At 31.4% G+C, this 24,477-nt stretch overlaps 3 protein-coding genes across 3 annotated transcripts; 1 reads left to right on the plus strand and 2 right to left on the minus strand.

The window, feature by feature from the left end:
- Positions 1–15,518: 15,518 nt before the first annotated feature.
- On the plus strand, positions 15,519–16,682 carry LOC132951349 (uncharacterized). Its single transcript, XM_061023166.1, has 3 exons — positions 15,519–16,223; positions 16,287–16,427; positions 16,488–16,682. The coding sequence occupies exons 1-3, from the start codon at positions 15,519–15,521 to the stop codon at positions 16,680–16,682; spliced, it is 1,041 nt and encodes a 346-aa protein (XP_060879149.1).
- Positions 16,683–16,979: 297 nt separating this feature from the next.
- LOC132951350 (uncharacterized) lies at positions 16,980–17,529 on the minus strand. Its single transcript, XM_061023167.1, has 2 exons — positions 17,044–17,529; positions 16,980–16,991 (listed from the first exon to the last, which is right to left on the minus strand). Exons 1-2 carry the CDS (start codon positions 17,527–17,529, stop codon positions 16,980–16,982), a joined length of 498 nt encoding a protein of 165 aa, XP_060879150.1.
- Positions 17,530–18,125: 596 nt separating this feature from the next.
- LOC132951351 (uncharacterized) lies at positions 18,126–23,522 on the minus strand. Its single transcript, XM_061023169.1, is given in 11 exon segments — positions 18,126–18,172; positions 18,453–18,794; positions 18,883–18,987; positions 19,058–19,237; positions 19,296–19,428; positions 19,489–19,799; positions 19,874–19,984; positions 20,828–22,235; positions 22,237–22,298; positions 23,076–23,297; positions 23,366–23,522. Coding segments are annotated over 11 exon segments (3,078 nt in total).
- Positions 23,523–24,477: the final 955 nt, after the last annotated feature.

Raw genomic sequence — 24,477 nt, forward strand, 5'->3', positions numbered from 1 at the left:
TTAGGTAGTTAAATTTAATATTTATTTCTATTTAACATTAAGATCCCTAAATTCTATAATATGTCTTTTCGTCAAATAATTATATACTTACGACTTTTAATATTATATTCTGTTTCAACATTTATAATTTTAAAAATGTAATTTTTATAGGTAAAAGCACAATTATACCCTATTATATTGAAAATTTAAACAATAAACGTTAATCATGTACTGTTATACAGATGATTCATATTTAACGTTCGACATTCAAAATGTCTAAAAATATACATTAATATTTTTCATATTTTTTTTTTTTTTTTTAATAGGTTGGTATCCAAATTTTATACATTTTAACATTTTTAAATGGCAACCTATATGATATAACATTTCCAAAAATGTATAAAACAGTTTTTATATAAATTTTGTATAAGAAATTTAATTTCTAAATGATCCATTGGTGAAATATAGCCCCTCAAAGTAAAGCATGTCTTGGAGGTGTTGAGTATTTTTCGATTGTAAACATAAGGAGTTATAGATATTTTCATATGCATATATAACATGTTTTAGTATAGACTGTGAGCCTTCCAAGTTTCTAGCATTTTTGTTAGTAATTTAATTGAAGATATACATATTGAAGATGATGAAAATTTGTTATCAAATATCTTATGGACATTGGAAACAAGAGAAAACCGTTCCCAAAAAACGTAAAAAAAATACGTTTAAATATCTATAAAAAGCACAAGTAAACAAAATACGTCTTTCGTCGTCAAATGATATTAACTAACAAACCATTATGGATGTGTAGTGAGTGAGTGAGTTGATTCAAAAGTTTGTAACCAATAATTATTGTATAAGCCTATTTACAAATCAAAACCATTAGATAAACACAGGATATATTCTGTGATTGTATGGTTTGTTTACAAAATCTTTATAAACACTAAACAGTGTAGCCAAATTATATAATTTTTGTTTTTGGTACCTAGGAAAACACTAGAGTCCTTTCTCTATGACAACAGAATAACCAGAAGGCGCACTTTTCTAGAATTACACGGATTAGTAGCATAGGGGATAGATTTGCTACACCTGTTGGGATATCAGTGTAGTCTGTATAGAGATAATAACCAATATTATTATTGACTGGTACAACTTATTGATACAATAAATATTGTATATACGTTTATTTGTGTTTATCTATAATGATAACATCAAACATGTTTGGACTCAGTTTCAGCAGTAAAAGATAATTTTTAATTATTTTTAAATCCTGGCTACACGGATATCCCAAAAAAGTTATCACAGATTTTCGACTTCTCATTAAGTGAGCTTTCTGGTTATTCTGTCCTATGACCAGTGGTCGGGATCGACGCTACTAGTTTTTTGTAGCATGCTAACGCTACAGCTACTCCCCCCCCCCCCCAAAAAAAAGGTAGCTCGCTATCGCTACTTTTTTTAAATGTAGCGCGCTGCTTCTAACGCTATTGTTTAGATGTAGCGTGCTACTTTTTCGCTACATTTTTAAAAATGTTCTTATTGAAAACTTGTATTTTAGTTTGTACTGATTTGACATTTGGTCACTGGACAGGACCCAGGACAAAAACTTTACTATTACACTAATCATCATCATAATATAAATAAACAAATATAATCATAATTAATATTTTAATAATCACCAATTAGATTGTAGGTAGCGACAAAATAATGATAATTTTCGGTTAGCGTAGCGAAAATGTTTAGTTTTCTATAGTATTTCGCTATCTAAGGCATAATGCAGCGACGCTACGTCAATCGCTACAAAATAATAGAGTAGCGTGCTACTGTAGCGTCGCTACAATTAGCGCACTACTCCCGACCACTGCTTATGACCATGGACTAAGATATAATGTACTGGAAACGAGTAGCTTATCAATGGCCTCAAAAGTATGGACAAGAGGCAAATGTGGTTGGTCGCAATAATTATTGAGATTTTATATAGCCATATTATGTATAAAATATGGACTGAGATACAAAATGTGACGCCAAACAAAACCACCGGTAGCGTTGAAAACATTCAATGAACAGTGGTGATGATACAAAGGAACTTTTTGCGGACCGCCCACCCTCAATCGCCCACCGTGTCGTTTCCAGTCCATTATATCTTAATGTGCGGATATAACGGACTAAAATTTAGACGTCCATAGTTTTTATTCTGATTTACTTTATTCTGTGAAATATCAGAATCTACATTATAATCAAGTTTGGACTAGATAATATCGCACTATACACTTGAGCACTGGATACCTATAATTTAACTAATATGTTATCATTTTAATTTTACATTTTATACAATTTAAATAGGTAGATTGTTCATTAAATATTATTAGTTTTATAATCACAAGAATTTCAAAATAATAAAAAATTAGTGATAAGTAATAACATTTAAAGAGTGCCTATGTCAGTTTTTTGAAATACCTAATTCTATTAAGCATCGTATTGTGATTCAAAAACTATTGATCATAGGCAATTTAAATTGTCAAATATCAATTAATTAATTATAAATTTATAAAATACAATTTTAAATAAAAATTTTAATTCAAATTTATTTTAATGTCTGTCATGTGAATTATGTATCTATTATCTAATATTATAATAATATGATTATTTATTATTGAATTTCTTTATATTATCAATAATCATGAATCATGTCATCATTTTTCATGTTTGGTTAGGTAAAAAATAATCACTTACTTAAACTATAGTCACGAATTGAATTCATACACTCTAAAAGTATAAAAAAGTTATTGTAAATAAAATTAAATAAATATTTGATTACATTTTAAAAAATGTATTTAATTGAACTATATAATATTATGTGTATATTAGCATGGAAAATGAAAATTTTTTATAGGTAGCCATTGGATTTTTTTTATAATTAATGTATTAAATGTGTGTGTTGTGCCGTCAGACTCCTACATGCCTTAATATATTGCATGCGTATATTATAACAGTGGTCACACGGTATTTTATATATTATTATACTATTCTATATATGTGTAATGTGTATTGACGTACATTTGAATAATCATAATAATAAACCATATATTAAGTGCAAACCACGATTTAAGATAGTATTGTTAGGTTAGGCACCGGCATCAAGATTTGGGTTAGGTTAGGGTATGCGTACATATAATTTTATATAATATTTTATTATATTATAAATTAAGTAAAGTTGTATTATATGATCTTACTATTGATAGCTGTAGTGAATGTATAAACGTAAATCGTTAGTAAATGATCAGTGTTTCGAATTATAAATTATGTAAAATATTAGTGGACTTACATTTATTAACATCTGTTAATTTATAAACATATCTATTAATTAAGTTATTAAAATCTTACGATTTAGAACACAATTTAAACATTTAATTAAATAAAATTATAATAAATATTTTCGGTCTTTAGTTTGGTGTTCTATATTTTGTAAATAATGCAACTTCAGTTATATTATGTTCAATTGTAAACAGAATAAAACATTCATCGTATCCATGAAAACAATATTCACTGAGATAAAAACATGAATAAATTGTTTCCACTCAATTGACAACGTACCATAAATTGATTACATAGGTACGGCAAAGTAATCAGTTAAATAAAAAAACTAATTTCTAATCAAAATTGATTATAAATTATTTATATCCAATATCTTCGTTTGATGTTTTATATGTGATTTTTCGTTAAAAAGCTGGTTAGAGTTTCCGTTAGATCAAAACTAAAATAATATAGGTTATACGGACAATTGGTATACCGTTGGTATAATCCATTGTTAGAGATTTTAAACTTATAAGGTGATACAAAATCATTCTCAAGGAAGTTTTACTGTGATTATATGTGTAAGTATTTTATTTTATTATACATTAATTAAAATAGTAAATGAGTTTACCATTAATATCTGTGAATGTATAAATGTATATCGTTATTATATTATGATTCGTGGTAGGAATTATAAATTATGTATAAAATTAGTGGACTTACCAACTGTCACCCCTGGAAATGTATAAACATAATAATTATTAAAGTTTATAAAATACTACGATTTGGAATATAGCTAATCAGTTAATTCTGTAATTTTATAAATATTTTATTTTGTGTTTTGTAAATAATGCAACACCATATATGTGTTCAAACTTCAAACTGAACGGAATATCACGTTCATTATAATATGCATGAAAAAAATATATTTTCTCTAAGATTACACTTAATGACAAAACTCCCAATAATAATCAATTGATTGTTTTCCATTCAATTGGCATTATACCACAAATGGATTTTCTCATAGTAAATAGTAAATTAAAATAACAGAGATGATTAAATATATCTAATAAAACATTCTTTGATTTTCTATTAAAAAACAAATACTTGGTCGATATAATTTTAAGTAATACACACCTATTATAGATTCGTAGCGTAACGGTTGGTACTTTGAACGGTAACAAGTAAAAATCCAATAACATATTTCTTAAGAATTGAGGGATAAAACTATTGAAAAAATAGAATTTTCCACACAAACAAGAACCACACAAATTGTTACACTTATCTATCAATGTTGCAGAAAGAGGTTAGTTGTCTTGAGATTCTGAAGATTAGAAGAGAAGATGGCCTAGTTTGGTGAGATACAACTTTAATGGTATGTTCAGTGGCTTTAGTTTATACTTGATCAATCAAGGGCATTAGACATGTGGTATCCTAATTTGTTTCTTAATTATCGATATTTAAGTTTTTGTTAGTGTAGTTGTCCAATACATATTTGAATTGGCTTAGACAGATAGGTGGGTTATTAGAGAAAATATCCTCAGCTGGTTTGAGACTAGAGGATATTTTGTCGACATTCTTGGATGAGGAGTTAGATCTGGATCTAACTACTTTAGGCTTTTTTGTGACATTCCTGCTTATGCTGATGTCGGCCACGTGAATGGATGAGTTTATCGAGGGTGGTGAGAATGGTGATACTAGAGATAAGGCGTCGGAGAAAGGTCTTTTGTGTGGTTCATTAGATGAAGTGTGATGGTTTTCGGGTTTGTGATTCTGGTTTTGGGATGAAGGCTGAAGAATTCCGTTTGTTTGAAGATCCTCTGTGATCTCTTCCATTGTCTGAGGGAGTGTGAGAAAGTGGTTAGTACTTTTAATGTGGGGGTACGTATAGCCGTTTCAGGGACATAACTATTTGTGGGGGAGTGTGTGGAAGGTTCTTCCACATGAGGTATAAAATAAAGAATAATAGGTGTCAAATAATATTATTGTTGTACTTGGTTCTTAAACATAAATATCAAATAAATAAATGTTTAACCTTACGTTGGGTATAGCCTGTATGAATGTATGTAATAAAAAATTAATTTATGTTTAAAAGTTTGGTAGGTACATTTCGTAACAAAACTACGAAACCGTATTCATTTGAATTGTTTTATTTACTGTATAATAAAATTGAGTGTTTACAGTAAATTATAACTTATAAGCTATAATTTTAGGGAACTTTTTATCAAATAAAGATTCAGAAGCTAACAAAAAGTATACAAATAGTTATACAGTTACATAATTATATCAATAAAACCAAATTCTATTATTTTTAAGAATAAACTATATTATATAAAAGACAATTACAGTGAAACTTCCATAATATAACAAACTTCCATTTAACGAAATTTTCTGTTTAACGAAATATTTTTAAGAACTATGACCTTCATTGTTAATTACACGTAAATTTATCTTCAAATAACGAATCTGATATTTCTATATAATGAAATAATTATTCGATAAAAACCAGTTTTTGTAAATGTTGTCATTATCAAATTGATAGTTTATGTCGGTGTCGGCACCGATGCGGCCGGGACATTTGCGGTCGGCACCTTTTGCGTGCCATTTGCGGTCAATTTATTTCTATCTACCTGACTATAAGATTTGGGTGCTAAATATAATATTTTATATACTATATACTTAATTTATGCTAATAGGTATAATATAATACTTTTTTACTATAATTCATTACATATTTAAACTTGATAAATGATAATGACATCGAATATCCACAATCAACCAAACGGCTGTATCACAAATTGGTTTATCCAGTATAAATAAATATCACGGCCAACACATTTTTATACTATGACAGTTTGGCGTATAACGTGTAAGTAGGTGAATGGTGATTGACAAAAATATTATTATTATGTGCATTTTAGATTCTGAGCGGAGCGATGAATGTATTGATTTTACAATTTTACAATGTGTGTTTTTTTAAATTTTTTTTTAATTTAATTTTAATTTTTGTGTTTGTCATTAGATTTAAAAAAAAAATAGGGTATGTTCTTTATGTAAGTACAGTGAATTGTGATTGACAAGTATATAATTACCTATATCAATTATAGTAAAAAAGTAATATATAATACCTATTAGCATAAATTAAGTATATAGTATATAAAATATTGTATATAGCACCCAAATCTTATAGTCAGGTAGATAGAAATAAATTGACCGCAAATGGCACGCAAAAGGTGCCGACCGCAAATGTCCCGACCGCAAATGTCCCGGAACCGTTTATGTCATAGTTCTAAAATTGTACATGATCAATGTACCCGATAAAGATAAGACACCGAAGGTAGGCAAACTGATTAATTTTACTGTAGTACACTTCAGTTCCAATATTGGTGCAAACGAGTATACATTCTTTCGTTTTCTCTTGGTCCGTACAAAAAAAATATTGTAGAATAGGTTAGAAAAAAAGTAATATGCATTTTAATATCTTTAATTCCTCAAAATGAATAGTTTATATAAAGATCTATACTAATTTATAAAAAATAAATATATTGTAACAATACTCTTACCAAAAATTGATTTTTGTTCTGCAAAAATATAAATATTGATATTATTTGATACCTGGCTATAACGGTAGATATGATATTTTGTAAATATAATTATATTTTAAAAAAGTCTCCAGATATTGAATTAAAAAAAAAATATATATATAATAGTTTTAAATTTTAATTAGTAATATACCTAAATCACAAATTCAAAATAATATGTTACGTGTTTGATCACGTTTACAGTTGATCACTTAATACTATATGTATTAACAATTGTTTATATAACAATTCTCATAGGCTATGATTTTAGTATGACTATAATTTCCTGTAATTAACCAATTGATATTTTTAAAACTTATTATATCAATTATATGCCAATTAATTCTTAGTAATTTACTTATAGGTACTAGCATACAAAATATAATTAAAATTTTTTTAATTTGAGATGTTTCTACAAATTATAAATACATTTTTTTTAGTGATACATTATTCAATAGATATTGAAAATTAATATATGATTTCCGGGCTTACCCGTTCCAGTTACTGAAATTATGAGAAAATGTATTATTTTAATAATATTATTTAGTTATTGCACTTATTAAATATAATTCTTAACATTTTAGATTCTGATTAGATAAGATTAGATACGATGATATTAGATTAAGCGGGCTCAGAATCATAATTAATGTACAGTGGGTTCTTCGGTTTCCGTCGACAAAGACGCAGTAAACGTAACGCTGACACGTGCCGCGTAACGTTATTGTATTAATTATTATATTTATTACATTAAAATATAATTTGTTTCATAATAAATAAAGATTTGAATTATTACTCTCATACAAATGTTCTTAGAATAAATATACAGTTCACTAATAACGAACTATGGGGAGCAAAGTAAAGAAACATTTGATTGTCCTAACAAACTGGATTCGAAATAATATTGCGAAAGTAAAATTGTTTCATAACGCGTGTGAAGTGCATCCATGAAGAGGAACTAAGATTCAAGGATTCAAGCACGAAAGCAATAAAAAGCAAGGTAAGTGAACATTTCCTAAACGTATGGTAGTATGGAAAGAGGGGGACGTGTTCATTCTATGGGTAGATATGGAATAACGTGGTTAGCACATCAGGCATAAAATATGTAACATATTTATAGAATATAGTTAAAAAAGATGGAAGAGCAGATTCTAACTTCGACCAAAGACAAATTATCAGTGCACCGGTTCACAGATAACACTGGTGAAAAAATGCCTATAACGGGCTGACAAGGTTCAACGAAAGAAGGCCTGGAGACGGGGAATGCCATACAAAGGGAGTTGTAAACTTGTGACAATGGAACATTAGACGAGGACAGATAACGAGCCGATTAACGAAGTTTCAAGCATTACTCTGTGATGATAATAGTAAGAAAAAGTTGAAAAAGTTGATAAAGTACGAAGCCACAAAGAAACGAATGACGATGCGTTCCTTGAAATGTATTTTGACCTTATGTTAAAAGCTGAAAATGGATTGGCGCTAGGGTGCAAAATAATTAATGAGTCAGAAGAAAAAAATATTACACGTGGTTCAAGCAAAGGAACGCACATCTCAAATTATATAAAGTTAAAGCCATCAAAAGTTCTGATATTCAGCAGGTCCTTTGAGGATTGGTCAGCATTTCATTATATGTATAATATTTCACTAGTACATTGACTAGATTGAATTATATAGTTATAATAATTAGATGAAGAAGTTATTATAATGAATTATGCAGTTACATGAAAATCAAAACCAATAAATATGACAATAAGCGATTGTTAATTAAATCGCAAGTGAAAAGAATTTACAAATTACCATATGTGATGAATCGGCGGATAAGTTGAGGCATTTTACAAACGCATTGAAACAACACAGGCATGCCCTACAAGCGTTAGATGACGATCCGGAAGTATGAAGCGCAATAACTATACTTCAATGGGAGACATTAAACGCAAAACAGAATTACCTTTTCTAAAGGAAATTAAAGGTGATTTACACAAGAGGTGTCAAGTTTTGGAGGCTGTATAGAAAGTTCGAAGGGTAAAATTGAAATTCAAACCTATGATATTGTTTTAGTCTATTTAGTGCACATAATAATATTGTAATATTATGATCACGGGGTTTTAAACATTATCAGACCTTTCGTCTTTTAAATATCGAAACTGCGTTGGCTGACAACTGTTTTAAGCAATCTAAGCAGATGATATATTATTACCATGTTTCACTAATGATTATCATTCAAAGTACGTTAGATTCGTCAAAATCATAAAATCTGTGAATGAACTCTTAATAGTGTATACTTTATACAAGCATAAATCATTTAATTAAACTTTTTTAAACTTAACACATTTGCTCTAATCATAAATACGTTTTCTTTGGGTGATAAATTGTATAATATTAAAATTAATATACGGTTTCTTGGCTTACATATTTGGTTCACTGAAATTATAAAAAATTGTATTATTTAAGTTAATTTATCATACTTATCAAGAATAATCTTTCACATTTTAAACTTTAAACGAAATTAGTGTGTATTGGATTTAAAATAACAGAATCTTTTTGTATATTATTTTAAATTATTTGTCTGATAACTCGTTTTGGACCTTTAGGCCCCTGCAAACCCTATTAATTTTCATCAAAACGATCGTAGCGACTGACAAAAATTAAAGTACTTCTAGTAGTTATATTTAAAAAAGGTAAAGATGTTTTAATTGGTCAACAAGTCTACTTTTCATCGGTCGGAGCATATTTTTTATATTTTAGATATTTTTGAATATATTCAATACTAAAAATGTATACATTTATAAAATGTAAAATATTTACTCTCGTCAAGAATTTGCTAAAATTGAAAAAGTGCTCTGACCGATGCAAAGTAGATTTGTTTACCAACACAAACATCTTTACATTTTTTAAATCGAACCACTATAAGTACCTTAATTTCTGTCAGTGCGACAGCTATTTCACGTCCATAAATTGGTTTTATAAATATTGGATTATTTTGATTTAGACATAGAATGACTTGTACATGTGCGTGCGTGCGACCATAAACCAGATAAGAAATAACAATGTATTGTAAATAGATGCAGGTCACGGGTGATGTTAGTGGAGTATACACACACTAATGATCATTTAGTACACACACAAAGACGATCAGTAATCCCAGGAACAAATTAATTGCCTAAACACAACTCCTTAAAAATTACACATTTGCTCTCTAATAACCTCTTATAAAATCTTAATAATAAGATTATAATCTAGACAACCTCATGGGCTTTTTAGTATATTTTAATTTTAAAGCGAGTTATGGGAATTTTAAGATGTATAAAAAATTTACAATTTTAAAATTCTCATTACATTAAAATTAAAATATAACAAAAAGCCCATGAGCTTGCCTAGATAATAATCTTACCTTTAGATTTTATAAGAGGTCAATTCGCTCTAATTTTAATACTAACGGAGCTACACGTGTTATGCTGAGCGTACAATTTGCTATGTTACACACTTGTAAGACGGAGACATGTGAGACAACACATGCGGGTATACCGTCCTCTTAACATATTATTCTATAATCTTCAATAGAGATTCTAGCTCAATATTAAGTTCCCCATATGTTATTAGTACAGCGCCGTCTGTAATCGTGCGACTCATTACGGTGGATTTTCCATGCGGGTTGTCGTATGACTTTGGTCTCCTTATTCTAGTCTTCATGATTACGCCGCTGGTTTGAAGAGATGTCTTCGCCCGCATATATACTCATAGTTCACTAATTACTGTAATACCTAAATAATCTTGGTTTCTACACACTTTATAATATTTCTGTCTTCGTAGCCAACGCACACCCGTGAACATCACGTAAATTTTAGTTGTTTGGCCAATCAATGCTAAAGAATAGCCGGAAATGAAACAAATTGGAAATTATTTTTATAACGGATATATTAATATTATAAGTACACTACCTATATATATATATATTTATAGTTGTTTATAGTTTATACTTCATACAAACATAATTTATTTCTTTAAACTTGTTTAAACTTCAGAAATTTGTTCGAATTTTAAAATATAAATACATTTTCATTTGGTGATGAATTGGTCAATATTAAAATTAATATACGGTTTCTCGTCTTACTTTTAATATCCACTGAAATTATAACAACATTTATTATTTTAATAATATTATTTAAATTTAGTCTTCACACTTATCAAAGATAATCCTTCATATTTTAGATTTTAATAGTATGTGGTATATATTGGATTTCTTAATGAGAAATTGTTAATTCATAATTATCTTCCATATACCACAGTAATAAACCTATATTTATACCTATTTTAGTATTGATTAAGTCTAATTTGTACAGATATGATCACTGTTTTTTTTTTTCATAGCAGTTTCGTCTTTCAATATTTAAAATTCGTTGCCTAACAATCATTTTAGACAATCCAAGCAGGCGATGTTGTTACCATGTTTCCTTATGATTAGCTTTCAAAGTATGAGAAATTCGTCAAAATCTCAAATACACCGTTTTTGCGCTATGTGCATTGGCAACTACCGGTTTCTATATAATGAACCATGATAGATTAAAATAATAGTTATCGTCAATAATGTAACTACCTATTTGTAACTCTTTAGAACTCATAAAATCAATTATATTAGAATATTAGTTATTAAAAACATAAGCGCATCTATATTATCATTTAATTAAACTATTTTTAACTTCAGAATATTTTTCGTATGATAAATACATTTTCTTTCGGTAATAATTTGTACAATATTAATATAAATATACAGTTTTTGGCTTACACTCATCGTGCTCTGAAATTATAAGAATATTTATTATTTTAATAGTATTTATTTAATAATAATTTATGTTTAGTTATCAGACTTATCAAAGGTACATTCACATTTAAGATTTTAAGAGAATGTGGTGGTATAACGTGTTAAATTTATAATGACTGGTTGATTTTGTTTTTGTATTACATATTATGTTAAATTATTTGTCTGTTATCATGTTTTTGACATCAAAACATCAACTACAATCTTCAAAAATGATTCAAACTCAATATGAGGTTCCCAATAAGTTGCTCCTACAGTACCTTTAGGTATAGTTGAAAATGTTAAAAATAGGTAAATTATTGCAATTTTATTTTATAAGAATTTTAAGTTTTAATATTTTGATAAATGTGATATTAAAATGAGAAATTATTTTACGTTAAACGATTATTATTTTTTTGACGTCACTTAAGTACACTAGTACAGTGCGTGTCAAGTGCGGAAAGTAAGCTATTTTTCCTGCACGAGCCACACATACCTACTATTTTTTGTCATATGCCTCTGCGTTAATTATTCATTAAATAGGTGTAATGAACGGGCGGAACCTTTTTTGCCTTAATTTTGTTTCTATATGATTCAATTTTCACTCAGAGTTGTTTAGACCAATTTAAAATTAAATTGGCAATGATTTTAATATTTGAGTCTCATTTAGCGTTATCCAGAAAACACCACAAAGCCATACTCTTTGTTTTCCAAATTATTTTATTTTTTACAAAAGTGATAAATTTAATTTAGTCCACAATATTTATAAAAATGTATTATTAAAAAATCAAATTTACCCCATTATAAAAATCTACACATAATAAAATCGATTTTAATCGTTCAAAATATATTTATTAATACCTCTATCCTTTATTTTTTAAATGATTACACATATACTTGTGTGTACTTGTCTATTTGGCTGTAGATCGCGTAATTAGCACCATTAATTCTTCTTGGCGTTCGCTTAAATATAATATTTGACTGAACAATTGTCAACTTAATTTTAAATTGGTCTAAACTACTCTGGGCTAAACGGGAATCATATGGAAACAAAATTTGGGCAAAACGGACTACGCTCTAATAAACTATAGTTAGTTATACTATATATAAGCAGGTATCAATAGCTAAATAAACAGACATGTCAGCAAACTCGCGTATTTTTCCTACCACTGCGCATGTTGTAGATATATCTATGTGTTCCGAAGCTTGGAATAAACCATAAAGCAGAATTTCTAATTTGGAACCCGTAGGTTTCTACCATGCCCGGTTGGGGAATGGCGGTCTCGCCGTTTAAACAGTTGCCTGCCAAGCGAGTGACCTGTGGCCGGGATTCGAACCGGCGACGGTGCGTGTTTGCACTGACGCTGTAGTCCACTCGGCCTCTTCCATTTTACCACTCAAAATGTAGTTATTGTCAATGATTTAACTATTTATTATTCTTAACAGCTTATCAAATCAATTATATGCTTATCAACTTTTATTAGATTATACAGGCATATCATTTAATTAGACATTTTTAAACTTTAAATGTTTCTTCTAATTATAAATACAAAGTATTTTAATGGCTTATTGTGAAATATTAAAAACGAATATTCGATTTATAGGCTTACTTGATTTTATTACTGAAATTATAAGAACATTTATTATTTTAATAATATTATTTAAGTTTAGTTATTACACTTATCAAAGAGTATTATAATACTTCACAATTTTGGATTCTGAAAATAATATAGGGATGCCATATTATGTTTTTTAGTTTGGGGCACTTTTCGATAAATTACTTAAGTAATTTGTAATTGGTAATAGATTACATAATGGTGATGTAATTTGTAGTTGGTCATGAATTACATAATATTTATGTAACTTATTAATTAGGTATTAATAATTACCAACAATTACTTTCTAGTATACATTTAAAGTTCCTAAGTCAGAGCTTTACAATTCAAAATTTGTACGTATTGATAAATGTAATGATTAGGTACTAATAAATACACGAATATTATCACTATAGGTGTGTTTAATGTACTATGGCATACATTTTATCGAACAGTCGGCACCGATACTAAAATATTATTAAGTTATAAACATTGTACATATGTAGTATTGTACTATATTATGTTCTATGTGTAAATCGATAATCGTACACTACATAATATTGTACAGGCAATAGTACTCATCTCATCGTCATTCGTCGCTAATTAGCGCCTCAAATATTAATATATTATACACTCAGCCCAACATTTTTTTTATTCTGATTTAAAATGTAATTATTTTACGTTTTCCTTATTTATTGATAAGTAAGTAACTACTGTTTATTCCCTAGTTAACTATAATGAATGCCAGTAAATTTGATCGTCATCAAAAATATATCAATCAACTAATTTTCGATAGAACTTAAGTAGTATAATTTGGTATGTTCTGATGGCGGAACCCCTGAGCCGCTGAGCCTCGCTGAGCCTTGCTGAGCCGCTGAGCCGCTGAGCCGCTGAGCCGCTGAGCCTTGCTCGTCTTGCCGCCGCCGCCCGATCGCGCACGTACGCGACGTATATTTTACCCCACCCCGTCTTTGCTCGTCATCACCGCCGCCTGATCCGTCATGTAATGTATAGCATAGAGTCTGTTATCAGTGTCATATGATACCATATTATGATAACATATTATCGTGTATATTTTTTTCATTAAATAAATACTGAAAAAAAAAAAAAAAGATTGGTGAGATTCGAACCCACGACCCCCGAACTATAGCATTGACGCTTTAACCCACCAGGCCACAGACCTGATACACTTTTCTATCGATTCTTAACGTATATAGGTGAATGAAATGCATTAAGTTATATTCCGTTGACCAACACATCGTATGCATACTATATTACCGTGCATATTATCATATTATCATACATATTATTGTGCACACTACTAATCAATATATCAGCGCAGCAGTCATCTGGTTATCAGATATGTTATCATATTATTTTATCATATATTTATTGTACTTATCCGCAATATATTCAAACTCTCACACATACGCGACATATATATACCACCACCCCATTTTTCACGCATTTATTGTTTCTATAAATATTGCAAAAAGGCTCTGGAGAGATTCGAACTCTCGATCTCCGTCTTACATTCTGGCGCTTTAACCAACTAAGCTACAGAGCCGGTTTGATACATTAATCAGGGACTTGTACCACACGTTTTTATTTGTAATACATTTAAGAATACTTGTACAATTACATAAAATAAAACGTCTTGTGTGGCCCAACATACCCTAACTATTGTTGTCATTCTTCAACAAGGGTTGTGACTATACCCTTTGTATACAGGCAACGACATGCGCTGGACATACCCTATCTATTGTTAACATTCTTCAACAACACTATACATGTTCACCCCTTTGTATATTTTTAACCTTAAATTTCTGTCGCCATAACGCTCTATGGCGAGACATGTGTTGGACATACCCTATATCTATTGTTAACATTCTTCAACAAGGGTTGTGACTATACCCCTTTGTGTACAAGCAACGGCATGTGTGTCCCGACATACCCTATCTATTGTTATCATTCTTCAACAACACTATACATGTATACCCCCTTTGTATATTTTAAACCTTGTCCACCTGCACCTTTTACGGTAGGTATTGTTATTCAATTTCTCATCTGCTGTGATTTAGGAATTTACTCCCACCTAATAATGCTACCCCCACCGAATAACGACTCAAATCGACAGTCGCTTGACCCCGCAAGAGCGGACATTTATTCAGTGTGTTCAGAGTCTTATACTATACTACACGTACATTTTTATTTCTCGTTAGTGTTTTTCAAGTCTTATTAAATTTCCAGTGATTATTTTTATAAGTTTTTAAAATCACTAATAACATGGCCGGTTCGATCACTGACAATGCTGCAATCTACAAAAAGAAGCCGTTTGCGTACGTTCCACCGTCAACTCCGGCTGCCCTAATAGATTCAACATCCTACACATTGGACTTTACCACTCGCAAATTTTTACTTGTTGGAATCGATCCGACTGACAATTTCCAAACAGTCATCCATATACTGACTTCTTCACGTCACGTGAAATTGTCAACAGATTTTCTAAAACGAATATTCTCGCTTATGGGTAACGTGCTATCGTTTATACTAGACATACCGACATCCTATAAACGAAACTTATTTCTCGAGATCGATTTATTTAAATTATCGAGTATGGTATATGTAGGATCAAATAATTTAGTAATAGAATCTAAAACCGAGGACGGGTGTAGAGTTCTTTTGAATCGTTCAGATCTAATTCAGCTTCAGAACTTGGAATGGAGTATTGCTGCGAGTATACGGGAAAAAGATATTTTCATCAAACCCAAAATTATAAAACAAATGAACGAATATTCCGAGAATTTGATCGGGAAAATTCTTCAAGTGGATTCACCGCCTAATAATGTACGAGAAATGCAAATTTTCATTAACAACCAAGAAGTTAAGCAAACCAGTGAAAACCAATTCCTCAACCAAATCAAAATGTTTGCACCTACTCAATTAACCGAACTTTGTATGAATCGTCTGGTGACACCAAACACCCCAGAGGTAATTCAGAAATTTATTATCACATATTATATAAAATATTTAATACTTTTTATATTATTTTAGCCATATGACAAGAATTTTAGAAGCCCGTCATTAATGATACCAAGCTATTCACCTGTCAACGCTGGTAACTACAAATCGTACGAAGACCCCATTAGAAGTAATGGATTTAATCTGACGGATGAGGATTATGATTTATCTAAGGTAATTTATTAAATAATTTTTAGTAAAAACAATTTAATGATTTTATATTTATTTTTCCAGCCGATAGATCATTTTGATGGTCCAACGTCACCCGATGATAGCTGTAGCCAACAACTGTCGTTCGACGAAAATGATGGGCCTGATTTTTTCAATCTAAACCATGCATCGTCTCAATTCAAGACACCACGGACATCTCGATCAACTAGTGCTGAACCCCAAACACCGTTGCGTAAAGTAAAACGTAGACTTTTCTAATAATTTATGTAAAATAAAAAAAAAAAAGACGTGATATATAAGAAAAAAGTTTTTTTATTTAATAATATTAAGGTTTACAATAAATATTAAGATTTACAATAAAATATTAAGGTTTACAAAAAGTACTTACAATAAATATTTACAAGGTTCTTACTTCTCCGTTAAATGGATTATAAGTAATAATTTGGTCATGTAATATTAAACAATATGCGGAAGTGGAAGCTGGAAACGCCTCTTCAGCTTCTAGTTCAATTCTGAGGTCAACAGTTGACATTTTCACGTTGTCGTTCTGTCGGCTCATGTCAACAACTATGATTGGAGAGTGATTTTTGAATTCTGATCGGTTCAATAGAGGTGTTACATCGTCGTGACCGTAGTAAGATTTTTGGAACTCTGCATACGCGCGGTATAATGTCGCCATCTTATTCTTGTTAAAGTCACTTTGAAAATCTTCATATGGAAATACTTCGGAGTTTAAATAGACTTTCAAGTTTTTAATTTTACAATGATCGAGGTATGACATTGCTTTACTTGTGCTATTTTTCCTATCAGTTTGAAATCCGATTATAACATATCGAGGTTTTTCCAACTTGTTGGATGTCTTTACTTTCCACGAATGTGAAGTGTTTTGAGGTAAAAATGGGTATTCACACAGTTCCCACGATCTGAACGTACATGTCAGGGGTTTTTGACTGTTGACTACTTTCAACAGTCGAATTTTTTCTCTATCGCTAACTCTCACTATAGGCATCCGCCACAATATTTTTGTTATGTTTATTTTAGCGTCTTTTAGTTTAGGAGCGTCTACGACACCTTCATTATTTTTATACTGTTTGATGGCATTCATATCAATCGAAGCTCTATTTAATATGAGTTGCTGGCTACAGTTTATTAAAATGCGTTTATAATCTTCACAAAAACCAAACAAATGTTTAAGATTAATACATCCGTTAAAATTACCACTATCAATAAAATCTTTATTAACATTTTTAAAATCACTATCCCAGGCAGCGTTTTGGTGTGAGGAAATATTTGTTTTATTGTACGAACATTATCCTTTTAATGTGGTCGATATACCCGGATTGACGAGTTTCTGAATTTGATTTCCGTTTATTTCATATTTCATTTCGGAGAAAAGAAATGCCAGTCCGTTGTTTATAAATCTAATCTCGTCAGTTATTTCTGCAGGTTTGGTTATTGTTCCCTCGATGTAAATATAACTCTTGCACGGTAAAGTATAAGACTCTGTGTTATGTAAAGCAATACGCACCTCATCATTATTAGAAAGAGCCGATGTTGAATACGGTAAAAAAGAATGATAATCAATTTGTGTTATTTTACAATCGTCGATGTAACCAGCCGTCACGTCTAAATATGTGTCGTCCATATTAAACGACGTTAATCGAGCGTAGAAAAGCCAAATTATCAGGTGTTAGACTATGTTTAGTCTGTTTTCATCTCGAATATTTTTTCTTCTTCGGAGTTGTTACCTTGTTAGTGTTTTTAACACGACTAACGGGTTTTCATATACAGCCCTATTTATATTGTAAAATTGAAGCCCCATCACGAGTCTTGAATTAATAATCGTATTGATAGCGGTTCGCCCCGTAGATCGATCAACTCGTCGTCCTGATTTTTTAAAATTATTCTTGCGTGTGTTATAGCTGCTATATGTTAATTTTTTAGTCTTAATCGTCATGAGTTGATGTTTGAATGACCGTATTGAAACATTCTCCTTATACAACTCTAATCCTTCTTCCCCAAACAAACACTTCTTATGGTCCTCAAGAGTCATGTGGTTTTTAACCACATGTCGTTTTACCCCCTTCGCCTTAATCTTTTCTCCTCCTACTCGATCTTCTTCATCTTTTTCCTCATCTTCCGGTCCAGTATATATATTGAAGGCATATGATTTTGCCCTCAGCGCACAAAACTCTGTAATGATGTTGCCGTACACCTCATCAGAAAAGACACCCGGTTCTTTCTTTCTATCTGCTATGTAGCATGGATGATCATGAGGCAGGTTGGCGGTGTCCATCCTATCCAACAAGCTATGGTTGGCCGCCAAGTCTGCATAAAAGTCTGTGGTTTTTATGTGATATATCAGAGAATCTAGAATAATAATGATATTAAAATAATGATATTATATGAGAGAAGTTTTAGTATATATATATATATATATATATTTTTATATATATACCTGTGTCAGTATACATTAGAGCTAATCTGGGACCATAATGTTTCTTCATCACATTATAGTGGTAATCATACATCATTGTCTTGCTGATATCCAACACTGCAAATCCTATAAATAATAAATGTGTTGGTAAATGTTTATCAAAATATAATAAGCTGTATATGAGTATAATACTTACCAATATAGATTGGTTTAAAGAAATCTATAATTTTATTCTCCAATGTTACAGCCGTTATATTTTTATGTTCATAATTAGTACAGTATTTGAATGTCGATCGGTTTATTAATTTCTGCAAGCGCTGTTCGTTCGAAACAAGTTCCATAGTAATCCTCAATCTCATCGATTCCATCATTTTTCCTGGAAAGTTAAGAGAAAATGTTAGTAAAATGTTTAAAAAAGTTTGGAAGTAACATACCAAATACACTATTGTTCATCAGTTTATAGAAATCAATCTCAAACTGGTTCATCGCCTTCTTCCTCATCCCAGAATTTAAATTAATATATTTAGCCAGCCATTTGGACTGTTTGAACTGCAATACTCTATGAACCTAAAACAAAATTCATTAATTTAATATATATTTATATAATCAAAATATTTTAAAATTTACTTTTTTCACAATTAAACCATTTGCCATAGCCTGTTTCAAATTACGGTAGTGTATAATATACCGCTCTTTAGATTCTAGTGTTGCCATGAGCTTCCTTATTTTAGATCCACGTGGTATACCGCTGTTCGGTAAGAATGGTAGATCGTTGTGATCATCGTGCAAGTGCTGTGGATACTCTATGTCGACCTCGTACATCCGTCCTATCTCAGATGTATCGTTTAAATTTTCCAATCCATCAAGTGTAGGTTCTACCCATTCAAAGCCACCATATGGCATGCACTCGGACATTGCCCAGCCATACAAGTTATTGCCTACAAAAATAAAAACGAAATAATTAATAAGTATGAAAAAAAAAAAAAATAAGTAAATATCTGTATATACTTACAGTCTTGATAAATTATCCATGAGTCTGGTTTATTCACATCGTATTTAGTCGTTTTCCGATCATTTGCCATACCATAACGTATGCTCGCTTGTGTAAGACCCCCACGTATACCTAAAACAAGATTGTTAATTAATAATTATTGAAATGTTTTATTTTTAAATATCCCTACCTTTTTCACACATCATAACATGTCATAATCTGCCAAAAGTTGAAGTTTTATGGATGTGAATTTCAAGCATGCATCAAAGCTTAATCCAGGAGCCGTAAAATAAAAAGCCGCATCTAAGCTATACGACGTTTGGCAAATGTCTCTAAAGTTTTCGAATACATCCGCTAGCAATAATACGTCTATTTTCAAATACAGATCACTATATTCTCCTAGTGTTTTGCAATTGAAATGGTTCCATACTGTGACTGCATGTTCATATTCCTTTTGTTAAATATTTTCCTCTTACAGCGTGCTATAGAATGACTCTATTGGTGGTAGTGCACCCTCATCCAATTTCCTCCAACTATCTGTATACTCGTATGGGTACACCCCCTTCCGTGTCGCTAGAGCCATATCATTATGAGAAAAATGTTTTGAAGTTTCTCTAAACTTATCAAATCCAGATGTTATTAAATTTTTTGAGAGAGAGGACAAGCTTGAAGCCATAAATTTAAAAGTGTCTATAAATCGAAGGGTAAATTTATTTGAAATATATTTGCTAAATGAGACGAATTTCTCCTCGCTATTAGGAATCACTGTTGTACTGCGTTCATCATATCCCAGCTCCACGGCAATGAAGTGTGCGTCATCATTGCTTAAATTGTGTAGAAAACAAGGCACAAAATTCGGTGTTTGTAATGTTAGATTACACCTGTTTCAAATAGTTTGACGATATTGGCCAGACAGGTGACAGTGGTCTCGCACTTTTCCGTTTAAAATTGTATACTCTTTTGTACATAAATTACACGTTATACTCCTCTCATACTCGTCTTGTTGTTCCTGACTCATTATTATTGTGTTGTTGGTCTTCAAAAGGTCTTCAATTTTCCTGGATAATGCCACAACCGTCTCAACAAAATGTTTCGCTACTTCCGCTCGCGTCTCTGATCCTCGATGAATAACAACTTTTGTTGGTATATTAAATTTTTTAAGCAAGTCGTTTGGTACATTTTTCGCTGTTTTCACATAAATACCATAGCTCATTGGTTTATGTCTCTGTATAACTGTTGTGCTTTTTCCCTTCTTCTCATCCGTCTTCATTAAAATTGCCTCAATATCTGCGTAAATAACTACGGGATGACGTTGTGTCTTACCCCACCCTTCAAACTCCAAAACACTACCCTCTACTGGCATCACCGGTAATATAGGTTTATGTTCACCGCATATCTTCTTATGCTGTTCTAGCGCCTCCTGTCCGCTCAGCTTATATTTATGTCGTCTATCGTCAAAACTAGTAAAACATCTTTTGCAGAACACTAATCTCTCGGTATGCGTAGTTTTCTGTTTACGAATTAGTCTTGAAAAATTTGAAATATATGTGAAGTGCGAGTTGTCTCCGTCCGTCACCGACAGCAAGTCAAAATGGTCCTTTTTTTCTTCATCGACCACACGCAGCGGATACACCTCATAGGTTGGATATTTTCTAGGAGGCTGAAATTTTTTATCGAGACCGTATACATTTATTGACACATTATTATTATTTTTTTCGAATTTGGAGATATCTGATAAAGGTGTCGGGAACGATATATCCGCAAAATCATATTTGTCCTCGTGTTGCCCATACTTATTTCCTTCGATACGACATACCGCCGGCCCAGTCACATGTTTCGCCAATATTGCCCACTTGAAACATTGCTGGTCCGTATTTTGTGGGTTTATCGTAGCCCGCTTCCTATCGATATATGCTGGCAACTTGATATATGACGAGCCCCCCATTGGCGTATATTTATATACTGCTAACAACAACCCGTCTATTGTCTCCAGAGTAAATCCACTGCCGCGCGATTTATACTCTTCCGCCTCGGTCATCAACTTCATATACGCTCTCTCTAAAATCTCCGTAACATTGCTATCAATAAAAAATTCGACCGCTGAAGTTTTAAACGCCCTATTCTCTGATGAGTTTGCTACGTGCGGACGGCTGTAGGTTGCCTCGAGTTTTAAATTGAATTTAATAGGGTGGCGGTGCACACTTGTCTTTAACAAATTTTCAAGCTCGGGCATGAGAGACCGGAGAAACTCGTCATAAACTTGACAGTTGAACAGATTTTTCGCATAATACCAAACTATTTTACGGCTTGCTAATGACGAGATTTCTATAAAGCCGGGGGACTGCACCAAATTCAACCTAATTTTTTTTGCTCTAGCAGCCGACCCGGTGCGCGGTGTTAGCGGACGATACACGTTTTCCGTTACAATCCATGGTTGTATAAGAATCTTTAAAATAAAAAAAAAAAAAACCTAATATCAATATCTAATAAAACTAATGCCCTATCTATATTAGAAATCTAATTAACCTCACGAATCTTAAAAAATCTACTGATATAACTACGAAGTTATAAAAAAATGTTGACATATAAAAATCGCGTTGAAAAAATTAAATCTACCAAACGATCTGACAACCGGTGCAATGCCGGAATATTCCAACTATTACCCCATAGGATGCTACGTGTGAATTGATCGATATAATGCCGGAATACTCCAACTATTATACCATTGATCGTTTCACAGACCTTTTGATAAGTTTAAAATAAATTAAAATAAATATCATATAATAAAATCACGCGTTGAAAAAATTAAATCTACCAAACGATCTGACAACCGGTGCAATGCCGGAATATTCCAACTATTACCCCATAGGATGCTACGTGTGAATTGATCGATATAATGCCGGAATACTCCAACTATTATACCATTGATCGTTTCACAGACCTTTTGATAAGTTTAAAATAAAAAATATAGAATTTATATATATATATATATATATATATATATAATAAATCTAAGTAATTGATTAAGTGTTGTACGATAATTTGTTGAATTTTAAAAATCTATTTAACGACATTTATTTTTAAAAATCTAATTGGTCGAGCAATAATACTTGTTGGTATATCTTTTTAAAAAATGATCCGTTAAAATCAGCGGGTCTTTAAAAATCAGTTCCGATAAATAAAATAAAACTAACCTCTATCCGATAAATAAAATAAAACTAACCTCTATCCTCGAATTCGTCCATGGCTTCCATACACATGTCGTCTTCGGTTACCACATTCGAACCACCGGCCGGGACATCTGGTACAAATATCTGCGGGGCAATTTGGATATTCGCCTGTGGAGCGGCAAGAGGCGCGAGCTGTATGACGCTTGATCGTGTTGGTTGAGCGGTGATCGGCGCAGCGGGCAATGACCTCAAATGAGCCGGAACATTAACGATACCTTGGAAAAAATAATATAAATTAATATTGTATAAGATAGAAATAAAACTTTATATATTTAGTACATACCATGAATTTTCTTCGAATGTTTGCTGAGGCTAGTCTTGTATGAGAATGTCGATGGGCAAACAGTACACGGAAAACGCATGCCTGTATGCGTTTTTTGGTGGGCGACCAAATTACGTTTTGCACTGAAAACCGCTGGGCACTGCTCACATTTAAACATGTTTAAAATGTTAGAATTCATGACGAAAGAAATGATAAAGTATATAAACACTTGTAAAAATTAAACACGGAGTGAAAATTAAACAGAGTATGTAAAGCGAATTGTGAGGGCTATGAAAACACGGAGACAGCAAAGGCAAATCGTGAGGAACGGTGTGGGTGTCTGGAACAGACTGACTCTGTCTTGGCGGACATCAGAGCAAGTGTCTAGAAATCTATACATCTTTTGGAGAGGGTAGCAATTCAAACCGTGAGTTACCAAAATATTAATCGGGTATTTACTATGATAAATGTGTACATCGCTAGTTATTACCAATTATTTTAGGAACCATCGTTTATCGTACAATTTCCAAGAATTCGCCTGTGCGTGTTGAGAACAGACCGGACGGTACGGATCGTTCCGCTGACAATAGGAGGTGTATACCATTTATGATTACAATAGATTTAAGCCCAGCGCTCGAAGAGACCTTATAGCTGCTGACAACCCAAGAAATATGACCATATGTCGATAAATGTTAATATACAAAGGAGGTATACATGTATAGTGTTGTTGAAGAATGTTAACAATAGATAGGGTATGTCCAGCGCATGTCGTTGCCTGTATACAAAGGGTATAGTCACAACCCTTGTTGAAGAATGACAACAATAGTTAGGGTATGTTGGGCCACACAAGACGTTTTATTTTATGTAATTGTACAAGTATTCTTAAATGTATTACAAATAAAAACGTGTGGTACAAGTCCCTGATTAATGTATCAATCGATTATTATATCGAGATGTGTTTAATAATATTCATATAGCTATATACACATACTAAAGGTAAACCGGCTCTGTAGCTTAGTTGGTTAAAGCGCCAGAATGTAAGACGGAGATCGAGAGTTCGAATCTCTCCAGAGCCTTTTTGCAATATTTATAGAAACAATAAATGCGTGAAAAATGGGGTGGTGGTATATATA

Source organism: Metopolophium dirhodum, chromosome 8 (assembly GCF_019925205.1).
Source record: "Metopolophium dirhodum isolate CAU chromosome 8, ASM1992520v1, whole genome shotgun sequence".
Taxonomy (NCBI): domain Eukaryota; kingdom Metazoa; phylum Arthropoda; class Insecta; order Hemiptera; family Aphididae; genus Metopolophium; species Metopolophium dirhodum.

What these genes read in the sequence shown, in the direction of transcription:
- LOC132951349 (XM_061023166.1), top strand. Translation starts at nt 15,519, where the DNA reads ATGGCCGGTTCGATCACTGACAATGCTGCAATCTACAAAAAGAAGCCG. An exon ending in TGACACCAAACACCCCAGAG is followed by an intron (nt 16,224 to 16,286) that starts GTAATTCAGAAA and finishes ATATTATTTTAG; the next exon opens with CCATATGACAAGAATTTTAG. An exon ending in AGGATTATGATTTATCTAAG is followed by an intron (nt 16,428 to 16,487) that starts GTAATTTATTAA and finishes TTATTTTTCCAG; the next exon opens with CCGATAGATCATTTTGATGG.
- LOC132951350 (XM_061023167.1), bottom strand. Translation starts at nt 17,529, where the DNA reads ATGAATGCCATCAAACAGTATAAAAATAATGAAGGTGTCGTAGACGCT.